This window comes from Micromys minutus (genome assembly GCF_963924665.1).
Source record: "Micromys minutus genome assembly, chromosome: 2".
Classification (NCBI taxonomy): domain Eukaryota; kingdom Metazoa; phylum Chordata; class Mammalia; order Rodentia; family Muridae; genus Micromys; species Micromys minutus.
The window spans coordinates 86092701-86113729 of record NC_137971.1 but is presented as its reverse complement, the minus strand read 5'-3'; the positions used below and the strand labels follow the sequence as shown (position 1 = coordinate 86113729).

At 41.5% G+C, this 21029-nt stretch overlaps 1 protein-coding gene across 3 annotated transcripts in view; it reads right to left on the bottom strand.

Annotated features, from left to right (window-relative positions):
* SBF2 (SET binding factor 2) overlaps positions 1-21029 on the bottom strand; it is a 334193-nt gene that overhangs the window by 13909 nt on the left and 299255 nt on the right. For all 3 annotated transcript variants that reach the window (XM_080912014.1, XM_080912015.1, XM_080912016.1), the window contains exons 30-34: positions 19836-20012; positions 14853-14954; positions 14034-14219; positions 4304-4430; positions 709-836 (exon numbers count right to left, since the gene is read on the bottom strand). In XM_080912014.1, the coding sequence (XP_080768140.1) occupies positions 709-836; positions 4304-4430; positions 14034-14219; positions 14853-14954; positions 19836-20012 (720 nt within the window). The remainder of the gene's footprint in view (positions 1-708; positions 837-4303; positions 4431-14033; positions 14220-14852; positions 14955-19835; positions 20013-21029) is intronic.

Genomic DNA, 21029 nt, shown 5'->3' with positions numbered 1-21029 from the left:
CCTGCCCAGACCCCAAGTATTTGCTTTTGAGACAAAGTCTTGCTATGCATCTTAGGTTGGCCTAGAACTCACAATGTAGAAGAGGCTGGCACTTCTTTTTAAATATGTGATTCCTCTGGCTCCTATCACTTAAGTTCTAGGATCAGAAGCATATGCCCCACACTGAGCCCCATGAGTAAGTAAAAGATGAGGTTATGGCTTTGGGGAGATGGTTCAACTATGACGTTTACTTGCTGTTCTTCCAGAGATCTGAGATACCAGCTCCAATGTTAGGCAGTTACACCTGCCTGTTGCAGGTCTGGGACTAGGTCATGCAGATGCTTATGACCAAGCCTTGCTGCCCCTTATATTTGCTGTCCTCTGTCTGAGGTCCAAATGTCAGTGCTTTCCTTACACCCTTCCTTGGGTTTACTATATACTAAAGCATTTAAACATTTTCAGCGAAGGCCTACCGTGGAGGTACACCTTTAATCCTATCCAGACAAAGCTCTTTGCTCTGAGAGTGTTGACATTATCCCTCTAAGTTCTAAGGACTAGATCCCAGACTTTCATCAGGTGTTCAGTGAACAGTCTCCCATTTCCATTACAACCCAAACTTTGCTGTCTCAAACTTTTAAATGTCTTTGGGATAAAATCCACTCAAATGTTTACATATACTAAAACAAAGGGTAACTTTTATAGAAAGGACAAGTGATTTCTTAACTCTACCTCTATTTCCACTGGTGAGTATAAGTAATTGAAGAAAATGGGACTCCGCTTGTGCATCTTGTCAATACACTCCCAGATACAGACCCCTTTCTTGGCATGCTTGTCACCTTTATCATCAAATAAGGTTCCTGTAAATTAAAAAAAAAAATCAACCAAAACAGGAAAAAAAATTGAAATTTTTTTTCTAAAAAGTATGAAACATGGAGAAGAAAAAGTGAACCATTTCTTACATTCCTGAAAGTAGCAACAAATGTGCAGAAATCTTTAGCACTGTCTGCTAACAAACCCAAGGACAGGCTGGGCAAACACGAATGAAGCATGGGACATCAGGACTTTCCCACTCATGCCTGCTTCTGAATGCACGGCCACAGAGGGGCCAGAAGGCAGGCTACACATTTCTTAGTAGGAAATGCACTTAGTCAACGGAGGAAGCTCAGTTAAAAACATAATTTTATGTGTTAAAAAACTTGTTTATTATGAAGCAATTTAAAGCATATTCTTAGTTAAAGTTTATTTGTACTACAAATGATAGTCACTGAAACTCTGGATGGCAGAGAGTGTGTTCTGTCTCAAGTGACTAAATAAACTTAGATTCTTATATCTTACCCTCTCCCCATGGTCTCTCTGTAGCCCTGGCTGTCTTAGAACTTGCTCTCAAACCTGAGAAGTCAGCTTGCCTCAGCCTCTTGAGTGCTGGGGTCACAGCGGGTGTGTGCCACCATGCCTGGCAGAGTATTCTTTGTTTTTATTGAGGAGGGAGGGGTACACACACCAGGGTGAGGAAAGAACAGTCCTGGAAAGGCACTGCTACTTTGCTCTGCAGGAAATGATACTGTGAAAAGTCAACTTTTTACCACAAGAGGCTGCCTCAGACTCTCGGTTACACAAAGTCCCTGTAGCTGAGGCTCCAAGACTGATGGCTGTCTACTTTCCATTGTTCTTCTCTCTTTATCTCTTAACTGCAGAGTCCTGCTCAGTGGTTCTCAACCTTATCACATTAGAAAAGCCAAGATTTGGAAATTCTCAGTGCTCATGTCTTGCTTTAGAGCAATTGTATCAGAGTCTCTCAGAATAAACCTCAGATGTGAGTCATTTAGGAGTTTAAAGTTGAACTGTTAAAGTTGTCTCATAGTTTCACACGGGGAGCACCCTGGAGGCTGTGAGGCAGGCTTTAGACAGGAGAAAGACAGAAGGTGCAAGAGGTAGCCTCTGATTCAAGGACACACTCCTCTCCTCTTCCATCTTGGTGCTACCTGGTGACTGGGACCACAGACAATAGACTCTTTGTTTTACAGTATATAGATGACTGTCTCAGAGTAATACACAAATGTAGGGAACACTTTAAAAAATGTTTGCACCATCAGCCCTATAAAGGTCCATTTCAAGACAGCAGACATGGTGATGAGGCTTTTCTGATGAAGTACAGCAGTGGTGGCTAAGAGTCCGAGTCTCTACTTGTTCACCTTTGCAGGGAAGGAGGATGGTTCTCAAAGCCACTGGTAACTAATATTAGTTTGACTGAGTAGGCTGCATAATTGGTATGTCTGCCTAGCAAGGACAGACTCCAACTAGGCAATCCAGACTGGACTGGTTTATGAGCCAGTTTAAATAGAGAACCCTTTGGTAATGATATTCGAGGATTCTAAATAAGTTAAGTGGTTTATAAAAAAATATGTAAGACACAAGATGAAAATAATTCATTTGTTCATTCATCCTTCCTTCCTTTTTTTTCCTTCTCAGGAGACAGGGTTTCTCAGTGTATAGTGTGGGCTGTTCTAGAACCCACTTTCAAGACAAGCCTGGCCTGGAAATTCACTGAGATCTGCCTGCCTCTGCCTCCTGAGTGTTGATAGTAAAGATGTGCTGCCACCACCACTGGGCCTGAAAATAATTTCACTTTCAAATAATCACAGAAACCTGTCAGCATGTTTGGTAAAACATTCTCTTAATCCGGTTTCTTTCTAATTTTTTTTTTTTTTTAGACCACAGACAGGGCAGACAGCCCTGGCCAGTTTTTAGACAAGCTAACAGTGGCTGAAGGATGAAGCTGTTCACCCACTGGCTCACTTTCTATCTTAGTTTTGATGCTTCCCTTGCTGGGTCAGTGGAACACTCAGCTTTGTCAACACGGTGGAATCACTTGGAAGCTCTAAGAAGCTCTGGCTGCCCAGGTCCCACCCTCACATTCTGATTCAGCTGGCTGGAGGTGCTGCCTGGAGGTCCCTAGTTAGTCCTAGTCAGAGAACAGTTAGTCAAAGAACAGTTGTACCAGATTCTGGTGTTTCTGTAACTAGAGACTTCATCTGGCACAGCAGGCATCTTAGTCTCTGGCCACATCTGCATGGGTTGAAGGTAATTTTCTGACTAGCTTAGTATTTCACTGACATATATGCTTATGTCACACCTTTTAGTGATAACACCGACTATGCCCATCACACCCAGGCTGGCTGAGGGCCAGCACTAGAGCTGTCACCAGCTCTGCTCACTACCTCTCCACCACATGTTGTTTAACAGGCTGTTTCTGGCTGTGATATCATGTGTGACAAAGGCCTAGGGATGAATGGTCTGGCCAGTGTTCCTTCCTTCACTCAAAGTGACACATTATAGACAGCTTCAACAACATGCCCTTCAAGTAGTACTTCTTGACTTCAGCTTTTAAATGGAGATCACTGGTAAAGCTTTAATTATGAAAGGTCCTCTTTCTAAACACTGTTACATAGACATTGTTTTATCTTAATTCCCCATCTCCCAAGTTCTAGAATTACAGGCATGTAGCACTACATTGGTATATATGATGTACATAAGGGAACCCGGGCTTTGGGCATACTAGGCAAGCATTCTTCTGACCAAACCACCCGGAACAAGTGCTGGCTGCTTTTTCTCTTTCTTTCTTTCTTTCTTTCCTTCTTTCTTCCTTCCTTTCTTTCTTTCCTCTCTCTCTCTTTCCTTCCTTCCTTTCTCTTTCTCTTTCTTCCTTTCCTTCCTTTCTTTCTTGATGTGTTAACAAAAACTGTCATGCATATTTCCCTGTTTTCCTAACAGCAGCACCCCAGGAAATGCTTTCATAGATTTTCAGAATCTACTTCCTACAAACATAGCTATTAGAAACTGTAATAATGACAATGTTGTCTAAAGTTCCTCAAGTGCTTGTTATGTCATAGCAAATATGCTGGGAAACTGCTCACTGCTTCCTCCTTGGTCACTATGGCCCTACTGTATCTTACCACTGTCCCTGTCTTACCGATGACAAGGCCAAGGCTCTCCCAAAGTATAGCCTATAACCAGTGGAGCCTTTGCATGAACTGCTACCCAAACTGCCACCATGGACAGGTCCTTTCTACCACAGTGGACAAGAATGGAAATACTCTGAATTAAACACATCTCCCACACAAGAGTCGAATACTTAACTTTATAAAGGTGGGACAAGAATGTGCACTTGCTGTAACTAATGGCTAAGAGAGCACATCTCCCTGGAACTGGCCAGTAACTCTGCACTCTACACTCAGTTGCTTGGGATCAGTTACATCACTTAAGTTTCCACTAAAAACATGCAAAACTAACAAAAAAGATAGGACAGGGCCATATAAATACATACCATGTTCTAATCTTTCATAGTCTGAATCCAGGAGAAATGTTTTAAAGCGATTAGACACATAATGGAAAGCCAAGAACTTTAGGTAATAGAGATTGAATTCAAACTCAGTTGGATACTGGTTGTGAACCTGAAATATACAAACAAAGAAAGAATGAGATCCAAAAGAAAAGCAAAAGCCGTGCCACAGAATGCTTAGCTGGGATATGCAGGACACCTCTGGCCATCGTCTGACAAATGCGTGAACTTCCGCCACTACAGAGATAGGGAGGGGCAGGTTTTTTGAGTTGCTACTATGTATGACATTAGACTAGGGCTTCTTATGTAATTTCTACAAAACTACAAGGCAGGCCTTCTTGTTCTCAATTTACATGTGAGGAGGCTTAGGGTCAGCAACACCATTCAACAGAAACTTTTAGGCCTGAATTTGAACACTGTGTGGTCTGGCTCCATTCACAACATTATACTGTGCCAAAAAGTTGACAAATATAAATTAACACAGCATGTGGCTTTTGTTGTGTGGCAAACAGTGTAAAAGCACACACAAATAGGTTTATGAGACTGTATGGGACAGAGGTCTGGATGCTTTACATAGTGTCCTCTAGATATACAGGAGAAATGAGCTTTGAATATGGTCGCCTGAACAAGACCAGCTGACAACACTGGTTGACAAGCTACTGTAGATGAGAAACCACACAGCCGGACCCTGGATGGACAGCTACAGGTGGACAGTGGCTGCCGAGAGGGAGAGTCAATCTCATCCAGGGGTGAGCTCCTCAGAGGCTGTCCAACCCCAAGGTGTTAGCCCTTGACATGTATATATATATATATACACAAAGTTAAAGGAACACAATAAGCTATACATATACGTATGTATACACACAGGTAGCAATACTTAAGAGATCATGAGTCTGGGAGGGAAAGATAAGTTAGGAGATGGAAGGGTGTGAGTGATGTAGATGCAGTGTTCATGTATGAAGCTATCAAAAACACTTACTAAAAATAAACATTTGAAAGTTTATCATCTGGTTAGACACCTAGTGTTCTGTGACATTCTCTCTCTCTCTCTCTCTCTCTCTCTCTCTCTCTCTCTCTCACACACACACACACACACACACACACACACACACACACGAGAATACCTTCTTACTGATTTTTGATTTACCTTATTAAGTAATGCTAAATAAAACAGAAGGTATGCTAAAAGCATCTGAAGTATACATAGTGGGCTTACACACAATGGTGCCTCTTTCTTGACATGTTCTGAATACTGGGAAGTGTAGTCTTTTAGAACTGTAACCATCTGTAGTATGAGTTTTCTCATTAGTGAAAATACAGGCATTAGACTTATGGATTTCCTGTGATTATGTACAAAAAATAAAACTAATTAGAAAGACTAAGAATAGTTGGGCAGTTTACAGTTATAATTCAATAAAACTCAAGTCAACAACATTATTTTATAGCATTATCACTGTACATTAAAATAGTTCCTCTGGCTTGGATTGGTGGTGTACACCTTTAATCCCAGTACAAAGGAGGTGGAGGCAGGTGGATCTCTTGGAAGTCCCTGGCTAGCCAGGGCTATATAGTGAAGCTCCATCTTTAAAAAACAAACTCTAATGTCATTCTCATGAGGTTGCAAACCCTTTCAGCTCCTTAAGGCCTTTCTCTAGCTTTCATTGGGGTCCCCATGTTCAGTTGGATTATTAGCTGCAAGCATCCTCAATTGTATCTGTATGACTCTGGCAGAGTCTCTGAGGAGGCATCTGTATCTGGTTCCTGCCAGTAAGTACTTCTTAGTATCAGCAATAGTGCTTGGGTCTGGTGGCTGCATATGGGGTGGATCCCCAGGTGAAGCAGTCTTTGAATTATCCTTTCTACAATCCCTGCTCCTCTATTTGACCTTGTATTTCCTCCCTTGAGTGTTTTGTTCTCCCTTCTAAGAAGGACTGAGGCATCAACATTCTGACCATTTTTTTTTTTTTTTGAGCTTCATAAGGCCTGTGAATTGTTTCTTGGGTATTCAGAGCTTTTTGGGGCTAGTATCCACTTATTAGCGAGTGCATACCATGTGTGTTCTTTTGTGATTGGGTTACCTTACTGAGGATAATAGTTTCTAGTTCAATTAATTTGCCTAGGAATTTCATAAAAGTCATTGTTTCTAATAGCTGAGTAGTACTCCATTGTGTATATGTACCACAATTTCTATATCCATTCCTCTGTTGAAGGGCATCTGGGTTCTTTCCAGCTTCTGGTTATTATAAATAAGGCTGCTATAAACATGGTGGAGCATGTGTCCTTGTGATATGTTGGAGCACCTTTTGGGTATGCCCAGGAGTGGAATAGCTGGGTCTTCAGGTAGTACTATCAACCAACCAACACCCCCAGAATTCCCAGGGACTAAAACACCAACCATTGAGCACACATGGAGAGACCCATTGCTCTAGTTGCATATGTAGCAGAGGATAGCACTGTCTGGCAACAATGGGAGAAGAGGCCTTTGGTCTAGTGAAGGTGTGTTTTCTCAGTGTAGTCCCAGAAATGCCAAGGCACTGAGGTGAAGAGGGTAATTAGGAGAGGGAGCACCTTCATGGAAGCAAGTGTAAGGGGAGAGGGGAATGGGAGCTGGTGGAAAGGGGATGGCATTTGAAATGTAAATACAGAGAATATCCAATAAAATAATTAAAAACTCTACTATTTAAATGCCAGTGCCCACAGAGGTCAGAGACATGTGGCACCCCTGAAGCTAGGGTCTCAATCAGAAGCCACCTGATGTGGGTTCTGGAAGCAGAACTCAGGTCCTCAGGAAGAACAGTATGTGCTCTTAACCACAGCCTTCTCTCCAGTCTGAGACCTTGTCTTAAGAAAAGAAGATGTTAGATTTAGCAATAAGAATGAAGGTGTGTGGTGGCACATGCTTGGCCTTTGTTTCCTCTTCTGGTGGTGCTGGCAATTGAATGCAGGGCCCTGCACATAGTGGGCAGGCACCGTTCCATGGAGCTACACCTCCTCATCCAGCTCTTCTGGTCTCTTTCTCAAGCAGCCTTCGGACTCCAGGCTTCCTCCCTGAATTGAACTCTGATGTCATATAAAGCTTTCTAGTTCAAGATTCTGGATGGAACTGGTGTACACACTGAGAGCTGGTGATTCATAGAGTTGTGAAGCCAGACAGTGAAGAGGACAAGATGAGGATGGACCCTGGCTTCCTGCCAACTAAGAGTCTTGGGGAGGCAGAAACTGCAGTATTATCAGATGGAGTAGCCTACAAGGACAAACTACTTCAGTAAACATGGGAACAAACATTCAGTAATTATGGGCCACCCCAAGTCACCATTTCTAGAGGAAGAAAGGTTCAGCTCTCTATTAGAGAATCCACTCTACAAAAATGCTTGAGGGAAACTTTTGACACTTCTCTCAATGACAATTCTCTTTAGAACCTATCTGTGTCACACACACACCTGTGTGAAGTCTTTCCTAACTCTTCTGATATTTAATATGCTGAAGAATACAACTTTGAAAACTGCCCAAGAAACCATTGATTTACTCCTTGTTACCACAAATGAAGTGGCAGGCATTAGAGCTTTCTAAGGAGACTGCATCTTATTTCACTTATTTATATGGATGGAGTCTGTCTACCTTTTGTCACTAAACACAATTATCTGAGACTGCTCCATGATGCTCATGTGGTATTCACATATGGGGTATTGATACCCCACGACTTACTCATTCACCTGCTGGTTAATGTGGAACTCTTCCATGTTTTTGGCTACTGTATGTACAGAAGTTACAGAGCTGTGTTGTAAGTGTGTGTAGACTGCAACCTTCATCTCTCTTGTAAACTGCTGAATGAAATGAACGAGTCAAAGACAGGCATTGGTGGTTATTGCTATAAACTATTGTCATGTTAATTTCTAATATGGATAATCAATTAATACCCTCTTCTTGAAGAGCATCTTTGGGCTTCATCAATATTTGTTATTATTGATCACAAGATTTTCAGGGCATCAAGGCATATGTGCATCAAACAATTTAACCCTGTATCATGTCATGCTTGGAATGATAAGCATGACAGTCAGAAAACTAATTCTACTGAATTGTAGGTTTCTCTGAGGTATCATCTACATTCTCTTTAAACAATAATTTTGTATTTATATTGCTAAAGATTCAAAGTACAGAGTTAAAGGACTGAACATTAGGCATCTGAGTTTTACTTTCCATCTGGATTAGAACCTTCCAGCTTCACTTATAAGTAAGAATTAAATATGAAATGGAATTTAGAGAAATATGGATTTATAGTCAGATTTTTTTGTCCACGTGCCACTAAGTTCTTTGTAAAACTTAAAAAGACCCATAAAAATCTACAACTCAAACTACAGATAATATCAGCACCTTGGGAATAAGCTGCGCAAACCTGGATTCTGCTTCCAGGTATGAACAAATATCCAACTAGAGTTCTATGTGCAGTAGCACTATGTGACCACACAGAGTAAGATTTAGGAAGGGCTAACAGTGTATTTTGTACTGTACCAGCCCTTCACACGAGGCTTTAAAACTCATGATATTAAAAGACAATGGAAAATTGCTTTGTTTTAAAGCCAATTGATTTATGTGAAGTTTAGCGGTTTCCAGTTGTATAGAAGCAGGAGACATTCTTGAATTTACCATGCAGCCATTAGTTATAGCTATTTACCAATATAAATATATGAATTTTAGCATCAGCAATGTCTGGGGGCAGCTGTACTGATCCATGAAGAGTTACAAGGAAGGAACTGGTCTTAAAGGGAAAAACAGCATTTGCATTTGGATTTAGACCTTCAGTGTTGGCATACGGTAACTGAGGAGGAACATCACCACCACATCAGGCCAGAGTGAGCCAATTCACAATATGAATAAACTCTGAAGGCACAGTCAGCACTGTTAGGTTCTCAAAGTAAGACATAAGGAAAATAAGTATTCTCCTCTTTGTTACTATAGTTTATTTATTTTTTTAAAATAAAAACAATTATCTGTTTAATGTGTATATTTGTGCAGGTGTGACAGAACTATACATTGCAGAGATTCCTTCATCTTGGATTCTTGATGAGGCCATTTCAGGTTTAATTAGAATTTGATCTCCTTGATGGAGAACCCCAACTCTATTCTAGCACCTGAGGTCATGCCCCAGCTAACTTTTAGCTTCTGTTAAACTTCCTGCTTGAGCAAACCTCCCCCTCCAGCTAACTGGTTGTCTTAGCTTCTGTTATATTGTTTGCTTGCATAAAATCTCCCTTGAAGCTGCTTAATAAGATACCAGGATGTGGTTTTTGCCTTATAAAAACTCCTTGCTCTAAGTGTTTGGGACTATGTTTAGGTTCTGAATGAGTAGAGTCCCATTTAGCTGGAATAAAGACTTCCAATTGGCTATAAACTCGTTTGAGTGGTCATCTCTATCCCATAAAATAGGTACACTTGTGCTAGTGTTTATGTGTGGTGTCAGAAGGCATCATATAGGAGTGGGTACTCATTTACCATATGGGTATTTGGGACTATACCCAGGTTCTCAGGCTTGGTGGGAAATACTTTTAGCCTCTGAGCTATTTTGTTGGTCCCGGTATTATGTTTTAAAAATAAACAGGTAAAAATTTTATTTTTATGTTTTGGATATATTTTCCTTTTGAAAGACTTGGCTGAATTATTTTAAGGAAAGGAAGCATCCTGTCATAATATCATTTTGGTTAGGCCAATTACTATCACAAGTAACAAAATCTGCAGATGTTGCTATTATGAAACAGTGACGTAGTGTTACTTTTCATCTGACACCTGGGTATACTGGCATAAACAACGGCTTTTTATATGATGAGGAATTTCTAATTTAAGAATGGTGCTTCATCTGTTTTCTTTGTAACTTTGTTAATACTAATAGGACATATCTTGGAACATGTCCATAAATTGCCTTTTGTATTCAGTGTTATAAATTCTAGAATGAGCAGGGAGCACATTCTATCCAGGGAAGGTTTTGCTTGTGGCTGTAAAATTTTGAACTTATTTTTGTAGTGTTGTTGGGTCTGTCTCTGTTTTGTGTACCCAAAAGTATAAAGAGAACATTAATTAAGATTATTTGGTAAAAGTCAGGGGCATATAAAACACTAGTATTCACTTGAAAGACATTCAGAAAAGGCATTTTCTAATGCTTCGAACCAGTGTGCAGGAGATGATGAAATACTACTGTATAATTAAGTCAGTAAGAGTCAGAAGCACTGTTTGTTAACTACAGACTCCTTAGATTCCTCTGTTTTCAAAATTATAAACAATCTCTTTGTGAGATAAAAGAATTTGCTTCATCCAAGTCGATACCTACTGTAGTCAAGTCCCTCAAGTATCACAGTTAAGGTCATACGTGACCTTTGTCATGGCTCGTCTACACTCAGGTGAGTATGTATGAGGTACTGTGTCAAAGGCAGGTTCAGACAAATTACAAATTATTTTTACTTAAAATTTGTTTTAGCATGACACAGCTAGGACTGACACAGTATCCTGTCTTTAGACCCTGAATGCCACGTTGTTTTGGTCAGGAAGTTCTCACCTGCAAACAATTGAGCTTTCATTAAAAGTTGATTTTGGCCAGGAGGTGATGGTGCAAGCCTTTAATCCCAGCACTCCAGAGGCAGAGGCAGGAGGAGCTCTGTGAGTTCGATAGCAACAGACAGGACTACGCAGAGAAGAAACCCTGTCTCAAAAAGTTAAACTTTTATGCTAGGTTGCTTTAGTAGATATATTTTAAAACTTTACAGTTTATTATAATTTATCCTAAAGTTAGCAGGCATATAACTTATACCTCATTATAGTTTATGTTAAACCGATTGTCTTAGGGTTTTGTTGCTATGAAGAGACACCAAGACCATGGCAACTCTTATAAAAGAAAACAGTTAATTGGGGCTGGCTTACAGTTTTAGATGCGTAGTCCATTATTTTTATGGTGGGAAGCATGGTGAAACATAGGCAGTCATGGTGTTGAAGAAGGAGCTGAGAGTTCTACATCCAGATTGGCAGGCAGCAGGAAGTGAATGTCACACTAGACCTGGCTTGAGTATTTGACAAAGCCTAACTTCTCCAACAAGGCCACACCTCCTTATAGTGCCACTCCCTATGAGGCTACGGAGGCCATTTTTATTCAAACTACCATACTGATTAGTTTTGCTTAAGGAACTCAGAGACTATATGTTGCCTTCTACAGACTGCACCCTCATGTCTCACTGTCAACAGTAAAACAAAAGACCTGCATTCTAAGAAATAGATATTGTATGTGGGGGTTCAATGATGTTTCTATGGGAGGATAGTATGTTTTATATATTCATCAATTATGAATGACATTTGTACAGACAGGGATTAGCTATACAGAATTTGGTAAGATGAACACAGAGATTAAATACATTTAGAAGTTTATTTAAGTTTAATTCAACTGCAAAAACTTATTCTTCTGAAACATTCCTATAATGAATCCCCCCCCCCCTAAAATTACAGTTTCACTATGTAGCCATGGCTGTCCTAGAACTTGCTTTGTAAACCAAGCTGGGTTAGAAAAACTTGTAGGAATCCTCCTGCCTTTACCCTCTGAGTGTTGGGATTACAGATGTTGTATCACATGCTTAGCTAGTAAAGAAGGTTAAAGGAAAAGCAGAAGAACACAGTACCAAGCCCAAACCAGTCCTGCAGAGACTGGAAGAGAGAGGGGGTGAGTGGGGGAGATAGAGGGAGAGAAGGGGAAAGAGGGGGAGAGTGGGGGAGAGTTGGGAAGAGAGAGGGAGATGGGGAAGAGTAGAGGAGAGCTGAGGAGAGTAGGGGAGAGAGGGAGAGAGTGGGGAAGAGAGAGGGAGATGGGGGAGAGAGGGGAAGAGAGCAGAGGAACACGGGGGAGAGGGGAGGGGGGAGAGTTGCACTGGGGAGCGAAGACTTCAGAATCTAATAAGTGCTGAGGCTACAGAGTACCACTCAGCAGTGTGGATGCAGGTGAAGTGGGGACTAAATGGAGCATCTGGAAACTCGCAGTTAGACCATAGAGTTCCTCTTGCTTTACCTGTCATGAAAGCCCTTTTCTGGGAAAACCATCCTACGTAAATATCAACCTTGACAATACCAGACTCGACTTGGTTAGCGAAGGGGCTCAACTGATAGTCTACCTCCTGAACTGCAGTGTCTGCCGGTCTACTCTCTGCCCTACTGCTCTGACAGTCAACTCTCCAGCATGGTCTAGTCACCAGCTTTACAAGTCTTCCTGAAAGACTGCTGCTGTTTCCTTTCTCTGGAACATTACACGTATTTTCATATATAAAGTTAAAATTTCCCAGTGTAAGTATCAATTTGGTTTTAGTCATGATACATATAAATCACAACCATTGAAATTAGAATACAGGGGCTGGAGAGATGTTTCAGTGGTTCTTCCAGAGGTCCTGAGTTCAATTCCCAGCAACCACATGGTGGCTCACAACCATCTGTAATGGGATCGCATGCCCTCTTCTGGTGTGTCTGAAGACAGCTACAGTGTACTCACATACATTAAAAAAAAGATACAAAGTAAATTCCCAATCCTCAAGGCTACCTAAATAAGAGCCAAGAGCTTTGCTTTCTCTCCTGGTCTCAGGTAAGCACAACTGTTCCCAACTATTCCCTCATCTATTTAACAAAGAGGCTAATATCCAACAGAAAACATTTTGCAAAGAGTTTCAAAGTGTAGGCTCTCTCCTGCTACAACTGGTTTGTGTGTAGTTTGGCAGGTGGGCTAAGGCCATGGTACATGGCCTTTTTCCAAAAAGAGAAGAGAAATATCACAGGCACAGCCCCCACCTGTGTGGCAGGGCAGGGGAAGGAAAGTCACTGCTGATGGCTACTGACTGTGTGCTGGGTATTAAAGTGTCTAAAATAGTGGTAATCGTCTTGCAACTCTGAGAATATCCTAAAAAAACCCTTTACATTTAAACTGTGATCTGTATATAAATGATGGTTCAATAAAGCTCTTATTTTAAAAAGCAAATGATTAATAGAATAAAAACAAAACCAACAAAATATAATCACATGCCAATTTGGCCTCTTCAGAAGGTCCACTTTCAATTCTGAAACCTTTCCTCCTTTCCTCCTTCCCTTCCAGCGGTGCAGGCGGAGCACTGTCAGCACCGCTCTTGCTCTTCTAGGCCAACACTGCCCTCAGTGAAAGCTTCACGCCGCCCGCTCTTCATTCCAATCCTCAGCAAGGGGAGCTAACTGCCACACCAGGAAGATGGGAGAGCTGGGGACTATGTGCTCTCCTTTCCCTCACTGCATCTGATGGGTTACACACAGTACAGCCTCTTTATCAGCTGTAGTTTGGTTACTTCACTGAACTAAGCCCTGCTCCCAAGCTCATCAGCCTAGTTGGCCTGCCCTATTCGTTTCTCAAAGCTCTAAGGCATGCAGTAGAGCCCACCCAAACTGGGAAGACTGTATGTGGCATTTCAGGGCATGTCAAACATAGAGACTTTTGCTGTTCAGTTCACACTTTGGGGACCATGCCCATGTGTGCTTCCCTTCTTTGTAGATGGTAATTTAGAGTGCTGATTTCCTTACCTGAGGGCTAGTTCAACAGCTAGCTCAACACTCCTAATCTCAGAAACTGGCCAGGTTTCTTCTCCATCCCCAGTATGTCCTATAATTGAGCTGTGGCAGCAGGTACCCAGCACAGTGTTTTCTTCATGTTAAATCACTCTAAACCCACTGCACTTACCTGGTGCACACAGTCTAAGAATTGCAAGAAGATGGGAGCAAAACCACTGCCCTGAGAGTTAAGGGCCAAGCTGCTGCGCTGGCTGAACTTATGACCAAAAGAGAGCCATTCTTTTTCGACCAACATCCGGAAGCCTTCAATTGTCCTGTAGAAGGGATCACTGAGTATCTGTACTAGGGATGTCACCTAGGGTAAGAGCACATGAACACCTCATTAATTTCAGACCTAAAATAGTCCTGTTGCACTTTTTTTTAATGATAGCTAATTAACAAGCAATGTTACCTGAAGGGTAAATATGTTGGCTAGCTGCTTCAGGATGGCCAATCAAATATATTTTAAAAACTTTTCAGTAAAAATGAAACCCCAAAATCACTTTTGCTACATGCTTTCTTTCAGAGAATGAAGATTTTAATTCGTACCTGGATAGTTTGTTGCCTATGATACTAGGCAATCAGTTCAAACCTTATCACACTCTTTGGGGTAGGTTAATGTCATAATGTTGTTAACATTAATGCAAATTTTCTTTTTCACTCTGGAGTAAACATGGGCTTAGAGAAAGTTAGAGAAAGGATGGGTAAAGCCAGGAAGGGAGGCCCATGTTTCATTTGTTGGTCAAGGGTTCTAGCTGCAAGCCTGTACGGTATAGCTGAAGAAGTGAAGGTCTGACAGCTGAGCCCAGACCTCCATAAGGGCAGTGCTGCTGTACGGCTTACCAGGGGCTGGTTAGCAGGGGGTCTTTCTCTGCCATAAACACATCAGTCAATAAATAAAACAACCCCAAAGGTAAAAACTACAAATACAAGATATTTAACACTTTACTTGTGTAGTGATGTCCCAGCCTTCTTCTAAACACACCCAAACTGAAGAGCCGTTCTCAAGTACTTCTGACACAACCACAGCCAGCTGCATTATCCTGTGAAGCTAAGACAGAAACAGAGGCTACAGTTAGAGCAAGCATTTTATCTTTCTTTGTTTAATTTGGGAATTTTACTTTTTAGACTTGTTAAATTTTGCATAATATAAAATGGGGGTGAGACTTATTCATTTACTTATTTTTTGAGTGTTTGCGTGTATGTGTGTAAGTGCAGGCATGTGTGTTCTGTGGCATGTGTGTGGAGGTCAGAGGACAGTTTTTGGGAGCCAGTTCTTGTTACCTTGCAGGATTGAGATAAATTCGGGTCATCAGGCCTGTGCAGAAGTGCCTCTGTTCATTGGCTTCCTCAAAACATTAGATTTACAGTGTCTGCTCTAACATTTGCTGTTTTTTCAAAGTACTTTAAAATCTTACAAATCGCACAATTCCAAGGTAAAGCAGTAGTTTCTGGTTTTTCAGTGGAGTGGAGATATAAGACCAATATGGTAATATATTTCCTGTTTCTTAACATCAATGAGTCTAGTTCATGGGCACCAAAGGGATGACAATTCCCCTAACTGCTTTTCAAGTAACTGTGGGTGGAAATGACTGAAGCCATGGAGCCAGGAGTCCTGATCCTCACGTTCTAGTCAGCTCTAAGTAAGAGCTGTGGCCAGTGAGCCCACTCATCGTATCTTTCTTCTTTATTATTGGTTTTATTTTATGTGTGTGGGTATTTTTTGATTTATGTTTGTGTACCATTTGAGTGCCTGGTGTTGATGGAGGCGAGAAGAGGCCACTGGATTCTTTGGAGCTGGAATTATAGGTGGTTTTTAGCTGTCATGTGAGAGCTGGGATTTGAACTTAGGTCCTCGGAAAGAACAGCCAGTGATTTTAGCCACTGAGTTATCTCTCTAGCCCCGTATTGTTGCTTCTTTATTATTTTGTTTACTCTGTATTGTGAGCTATGACCACTGACTAAACAAAGCTTCTCTGTATTATTAATGATTTCTATCTTCCCCAGACATTCTGATTGTCAAGGAACAGCTTGACAATGGTATGCGTACAACCTCGTGTGTTCTAAATGGTTCAGACTTACATATTTTAATACATTAAACAGTACTTCTGATAGCATTAAAAGTCTCACAAGTACTGTAAGACCATATAGAACTTCTGTAAGAGTCATGAGTGTTTTTAGCTGTCATCTCTATAACTTATTATTTGTAAATACATTTATGTCTTGCGTGTGTGTCTGCCACATGCAAGTATCTGTGCAGGACAAAGGTATCAGATTTCTTGGAGTTGGATTCATGGGCAGCTGTAAATCATGCAAAGGGGGTGCTAGGGTCCTTTGTAAGAATAGGACATGCTTTAAACTACTAAGCCATTTATCCAGTCCAGGCAAATATATTTAAAAATAATCCTGCTGCTGAAGACATTAACTTCCCTGGTTATAGAACACCGAGAAATCAAGCAGGCCCTGAGCTGGGAATTTCTTTCCTCCTGGCTAGCACTCATACTACCTGAAAGTGTTACGCAGGTTGGGGAGTGTTATCTTTTATAGTCTTAGGTGTGGCTCCTGTGTGTAACACTACCAACAGCACAGGCAAGATTTGACTCTTGGCACAACACTGGCAATTCCATTATAGTGGTAACCAACTGCCCCTGACTGGATTTGAGACCTGCTCCACAGAAAGGAATTCATGGCTGGTACTAAAAACCTGGGCAAGCACTCATGGCTGGGGAGGTCATGGGTCCTAGTGGGAAGGCTACTACTGATGTTTTCTAAGTAACCATGGTATATCTGTCAAACTGCCTTCTAAGTAATTATGCTCATGCCCACAGTTCAGTTTTGCCATCAGCTTTGGTCAGGAAGCTTCTTTCTGTAGTTGGCAATGTTAGTGATGAGAATAATTGACTGAGGTGCTCAGCCCCATACGGAGCACCTGCATCAGACCTCTAAGGCACCTCGGACTCAATGGGAGTGGAGGCGGGAAGAATGTAGGGGCGGAAAGTTATGCAATCCTGTCTTCTGGAAATGACCTGTGCGCTCACAGCAGCTGTGCTTACCTACGTAAGACTTGCACATGACTGGGCCTATCAACACATTATCCCAGAGGGAGGAAGAGACATTTTCTTCAGTGAGCAGTCACTGGTAAGGTTCCCATGGCCCTATAAATAAGCCTTACCATGCAGCCCTAACGAAATGCACTGGACTACCAAAGGCAAAGAAGGGAAGAGGGAAGGAGTCAGCAAGATAACCAAGTGTGAATATGATAAAAATATACCATATTTACACATAAATGCCATATTAGGTATAATAAATGCCCATAAACAAAAATCTAAGGTATTAAATGAGATATTATACAAATAAAATGGCCTCGTGCAATTTCCTTGAAGTGGAAAAGCTATAATGTTATGAAGTGGAAAAGACAGAGGTTCTAATTGGCCTTCTCTACAGAACTTTAGGTTTATTTTTCTATGACAATAATTCTGTTTTGGAGACTCAATGTTTTCTTGCACTAGTGTGATGGCTGTTTAACACTGGGACTATACTATAAACACTGCACTTACACTTTTAAAAGGATGGGTTTTATAGTAAGCAAATTATGCTAAAAAGACACTTTTTGCATGCTGATAGGAGCCTGATATAGCTGTCTCCTGAGAGGCTCTGCCAGAGCCTGACAAATACAGATGTGGATGCTCTCAGCCAACCACTGGATTGAGAACAGGGTCCCCAATAGAGGAGTTAGAGAAAGGTCTGAAGGAACTGAAGGGGTTTACAACCTTCAGTTGTAAATAGGAAGAACAACAATTTCAACCAACCAGATGCCCCCCCTCCCCCAGCTCCCAGGGACTAAACTGCCAACCAATGAGTACACATGGAAGGACCCATGGCTCCAGCCACATAGGTATCAGAGGATAGCCTTGTTGGGCTTCAATGGGAGAGAGGCCCTTGGTCCTATGAAGGCTTGATACCCCAGTGTAGGGGAATGCATGGCGGGAATGGGGGAGGGAGTGGGTGGGAGGGGAAGCACTCTCAGAGAAGCAGTGGGAGGGGAGATGGAATTCCGGAGGGAAAACCAGGAAAGGGGATAACATCTGAAATGTAAGTAAAAAAAATCCAATAAAAAAGACACTTTTATTTGTTTATATTGTGTATTGCACAGGAAGAAACTTGTTTGTGCTCAGCTTTTTGGTTGTGAGTCTAGCCTTTAATGGCTAAGCTATCTCCCCAGCTGAACAACTTCTACCACGAACACCACCACTACTACAACTACTACTTTTTCTCCTCTTCCCCCTTCTTCTTCCTCCCCCTCTTTCTTCTTCCTTTTTTTGGTTTTCCGAGATAAAGTTTCTTTGTCTTGCTTTGGCTGGCCTTGAACTCAGAGATCTGTCTGCCCTGTCTCCCTGTCTGCCACTTTAATCCAAGTGCTGGGATTAAAGCCATGTACTACCCTACTTTGTGCCTCAGTTTAACTTCTAACTCTAGGCCAACTGACTCAAAAATCCACACTGAATAATTAGTTAGGGAGTATAAACAGCATAAATTTCAAAACCAAATGTCCCAAATTTGAGTTTTAAAAAGTACTTTGAGTGGGATATGACATAATATGCAGTAAAAACCCATCTTTGATGTAAAACCCACATTTCAAACAGACCTGGGCCATTTTAAAGACAGGAGCAAGACATAGAGAAGGGTCCTTATTTCTTTCCTCCCACACAGCTATCAGCATGAGTGTTCTGGGAAAAAAATGCTAACACAAGTAAAATAGCAGTACTATCTATCTTTAGCATTTGATTTCTGGCTCAGTTCCACTTTCTAGCAAGGAACAGAATGTATCAGAAATGGAAGTTGGGTGTTAAGAACAAACAGTTTGTGTCTGGGACTCATAGCTTAGGGACAGAGCAAAACACCAGTGAACTTCTTCCATGGGCACTTCTCAAGAGCATCCTAAAGTGCCTTAGGGCAGTGAACATATCTGATAGATGTTTACAATCAGTGCACATATGGATAAGCTTCTGTGTAGTTTAAGGGCCTTGATAACACAGCCCTGGGCACTGACCCCACTTCTTGGTGTCTTTACCATTCACTCCACTGACCATGAGAAATAACTTCCTTGACACAGCAGGACTAGGTGGAGAGTTGGGGAAACTAGAGCTGTAACTCAGAGACAAATGTCTGTTAGTGTGCATGGAGCCCCAGGTTTGATCTCCAGCACTGGAAGGATCAGGGTGCCTGGAGAAAACTGAAACTAGACTCAGATGAACTAGAGTTTCCCACTGTGTAGAAGGGAATGTGAGTAGACACACAAGGTCACAGCGAAGAGATGATGCTTTGCCAAACTGGCATCACTTGACAATGTGCAAGTAATAAATATCGTTCTTTCTGTGCTTTGGGAGAAATGTAGGCATATGTGTGTTGGCAAACCACATTTTACTTAATTTCTCAATAAAAGTTCAGTTAGAAACATCTTCAGGCTAAATGATGATGGATATCTAGTTTCCCCAGACCTGAGGTAGGTTTGAAATATCTAGTATCTGATGGCTAGTGTGTGGGTGAATCTAAAATCTAGAGACACAGAAAAGGCAGAAGTGAGGAAAGGGTAGGCGGTGACAGAGTCAGGCAGAGATCACGTCTGTCCGGCTCCTGGAGGACCTGACGGCAGCACAGCAAGCAGATCTATGAAACACATGAACCTGACTGTCCTGAGCATCAAAGACATCTCTACATGTCATGCCACATTCCATTATACAGAGAAAACCCCAGGTGATCAACAATCTCCCCTTACACACAGGCCCTACTGTTTCTTAGAACTGAGAGGCCTTTACAGAGGTCACATGACGAAGGAGAATGAGGAGGAGAGGGAAGACAACAAAGGCTTTTCAGATATGGTATCCACTTGGAGTGTTCTCTGAGTTACACAAAAGATTTTCCCTGATGTTACCTGTGGGAACCACTCCGAATCTCCCAGGGCCTTCAGGAACGTCACTTCTGAGTCTGTAGGGATGGTACTTGGGATACAAGCCCTCATCAGCTTCTTAAAACTGGCTTTCACTTGTCGGATTTCATGGAACTCAACAGGAACAAACTCACAGTTGAAAGCAAATTCTACCTTCGAGCTCTGAATATGAAGATACGGAGAATTAGACAGATAATATATTAAGATAAAAGGATAAAAGAATAAAACTTTCCCCACGGAAATACTTAATAATTAACACTGATTTGATGGAAGAGCTGTAAAAGCTGCAGTGGATCAAGGGGGACAATCTGTGAGTTTCTCCTGTCAGCAGCTCTAGAGGTTACCAGAACAGCAGTTCAGTGCTTTCTAGAGGTAGATGACTTAGCTCAGGAAGTCTGTCATTCTAAAAACTTCAGAGACTGGTAAGCTGAAGTTGATGGAGTATCTAACACCAAATATAAGGCAATTCTAAGACCATGAACCTACAGGTTGAAAGAACCATCAGGCATAATGGCACACTCCCTTAATCCCAGGGAGACAGAGGAGTTCAAGGCCAGACTGGTCTACAGAGTGAGTTCCAGTTTAGCTAGGGCTACACAGAGAAACCCTGTCTCAGGGAAAACAAACAAATAAAACAAAACACCCACAAAACCCAAAACAGTACAGAGAGAGCCAGTGACAAAAGAGCATGGTTAGTGCCACAGCACAGACGCCACTTCCGGGACACACTCAGCTAACTGGAGGGGAGGATAGACTGTTGGGGTTCCAGAGCTGAACCCGTAAGACTCTGCAGATATAATTGTATTTCTTATTATGTAAATAAAATATTCATTATCAAAGTATAAAAGATAAGCACTTGGAAAGAAAGGAAAATTATGATCTCATTGTATTATGGTTACTTTTTAAGTCATTAAGATTTTTCCTACAATAAAATAAGTATTTCTTAATTTTTTAATTTTTTTCGTAAAACATACATCACCTATATTTACTTGCATATTCTTTCTTTTGTTTTCATTTCACATGTAATTTATACTGTTAAGTATGAGCTTTTGTTTGTACACGTACACTCAAGGACAGACAGACAGACACTAACACACACACTACCTCCCCCCACCAAAGATAGGCAGGTTTTCATGTATCCCAGGTTAGCTTCATATTTGCAAGCTGATCTGAGGATGA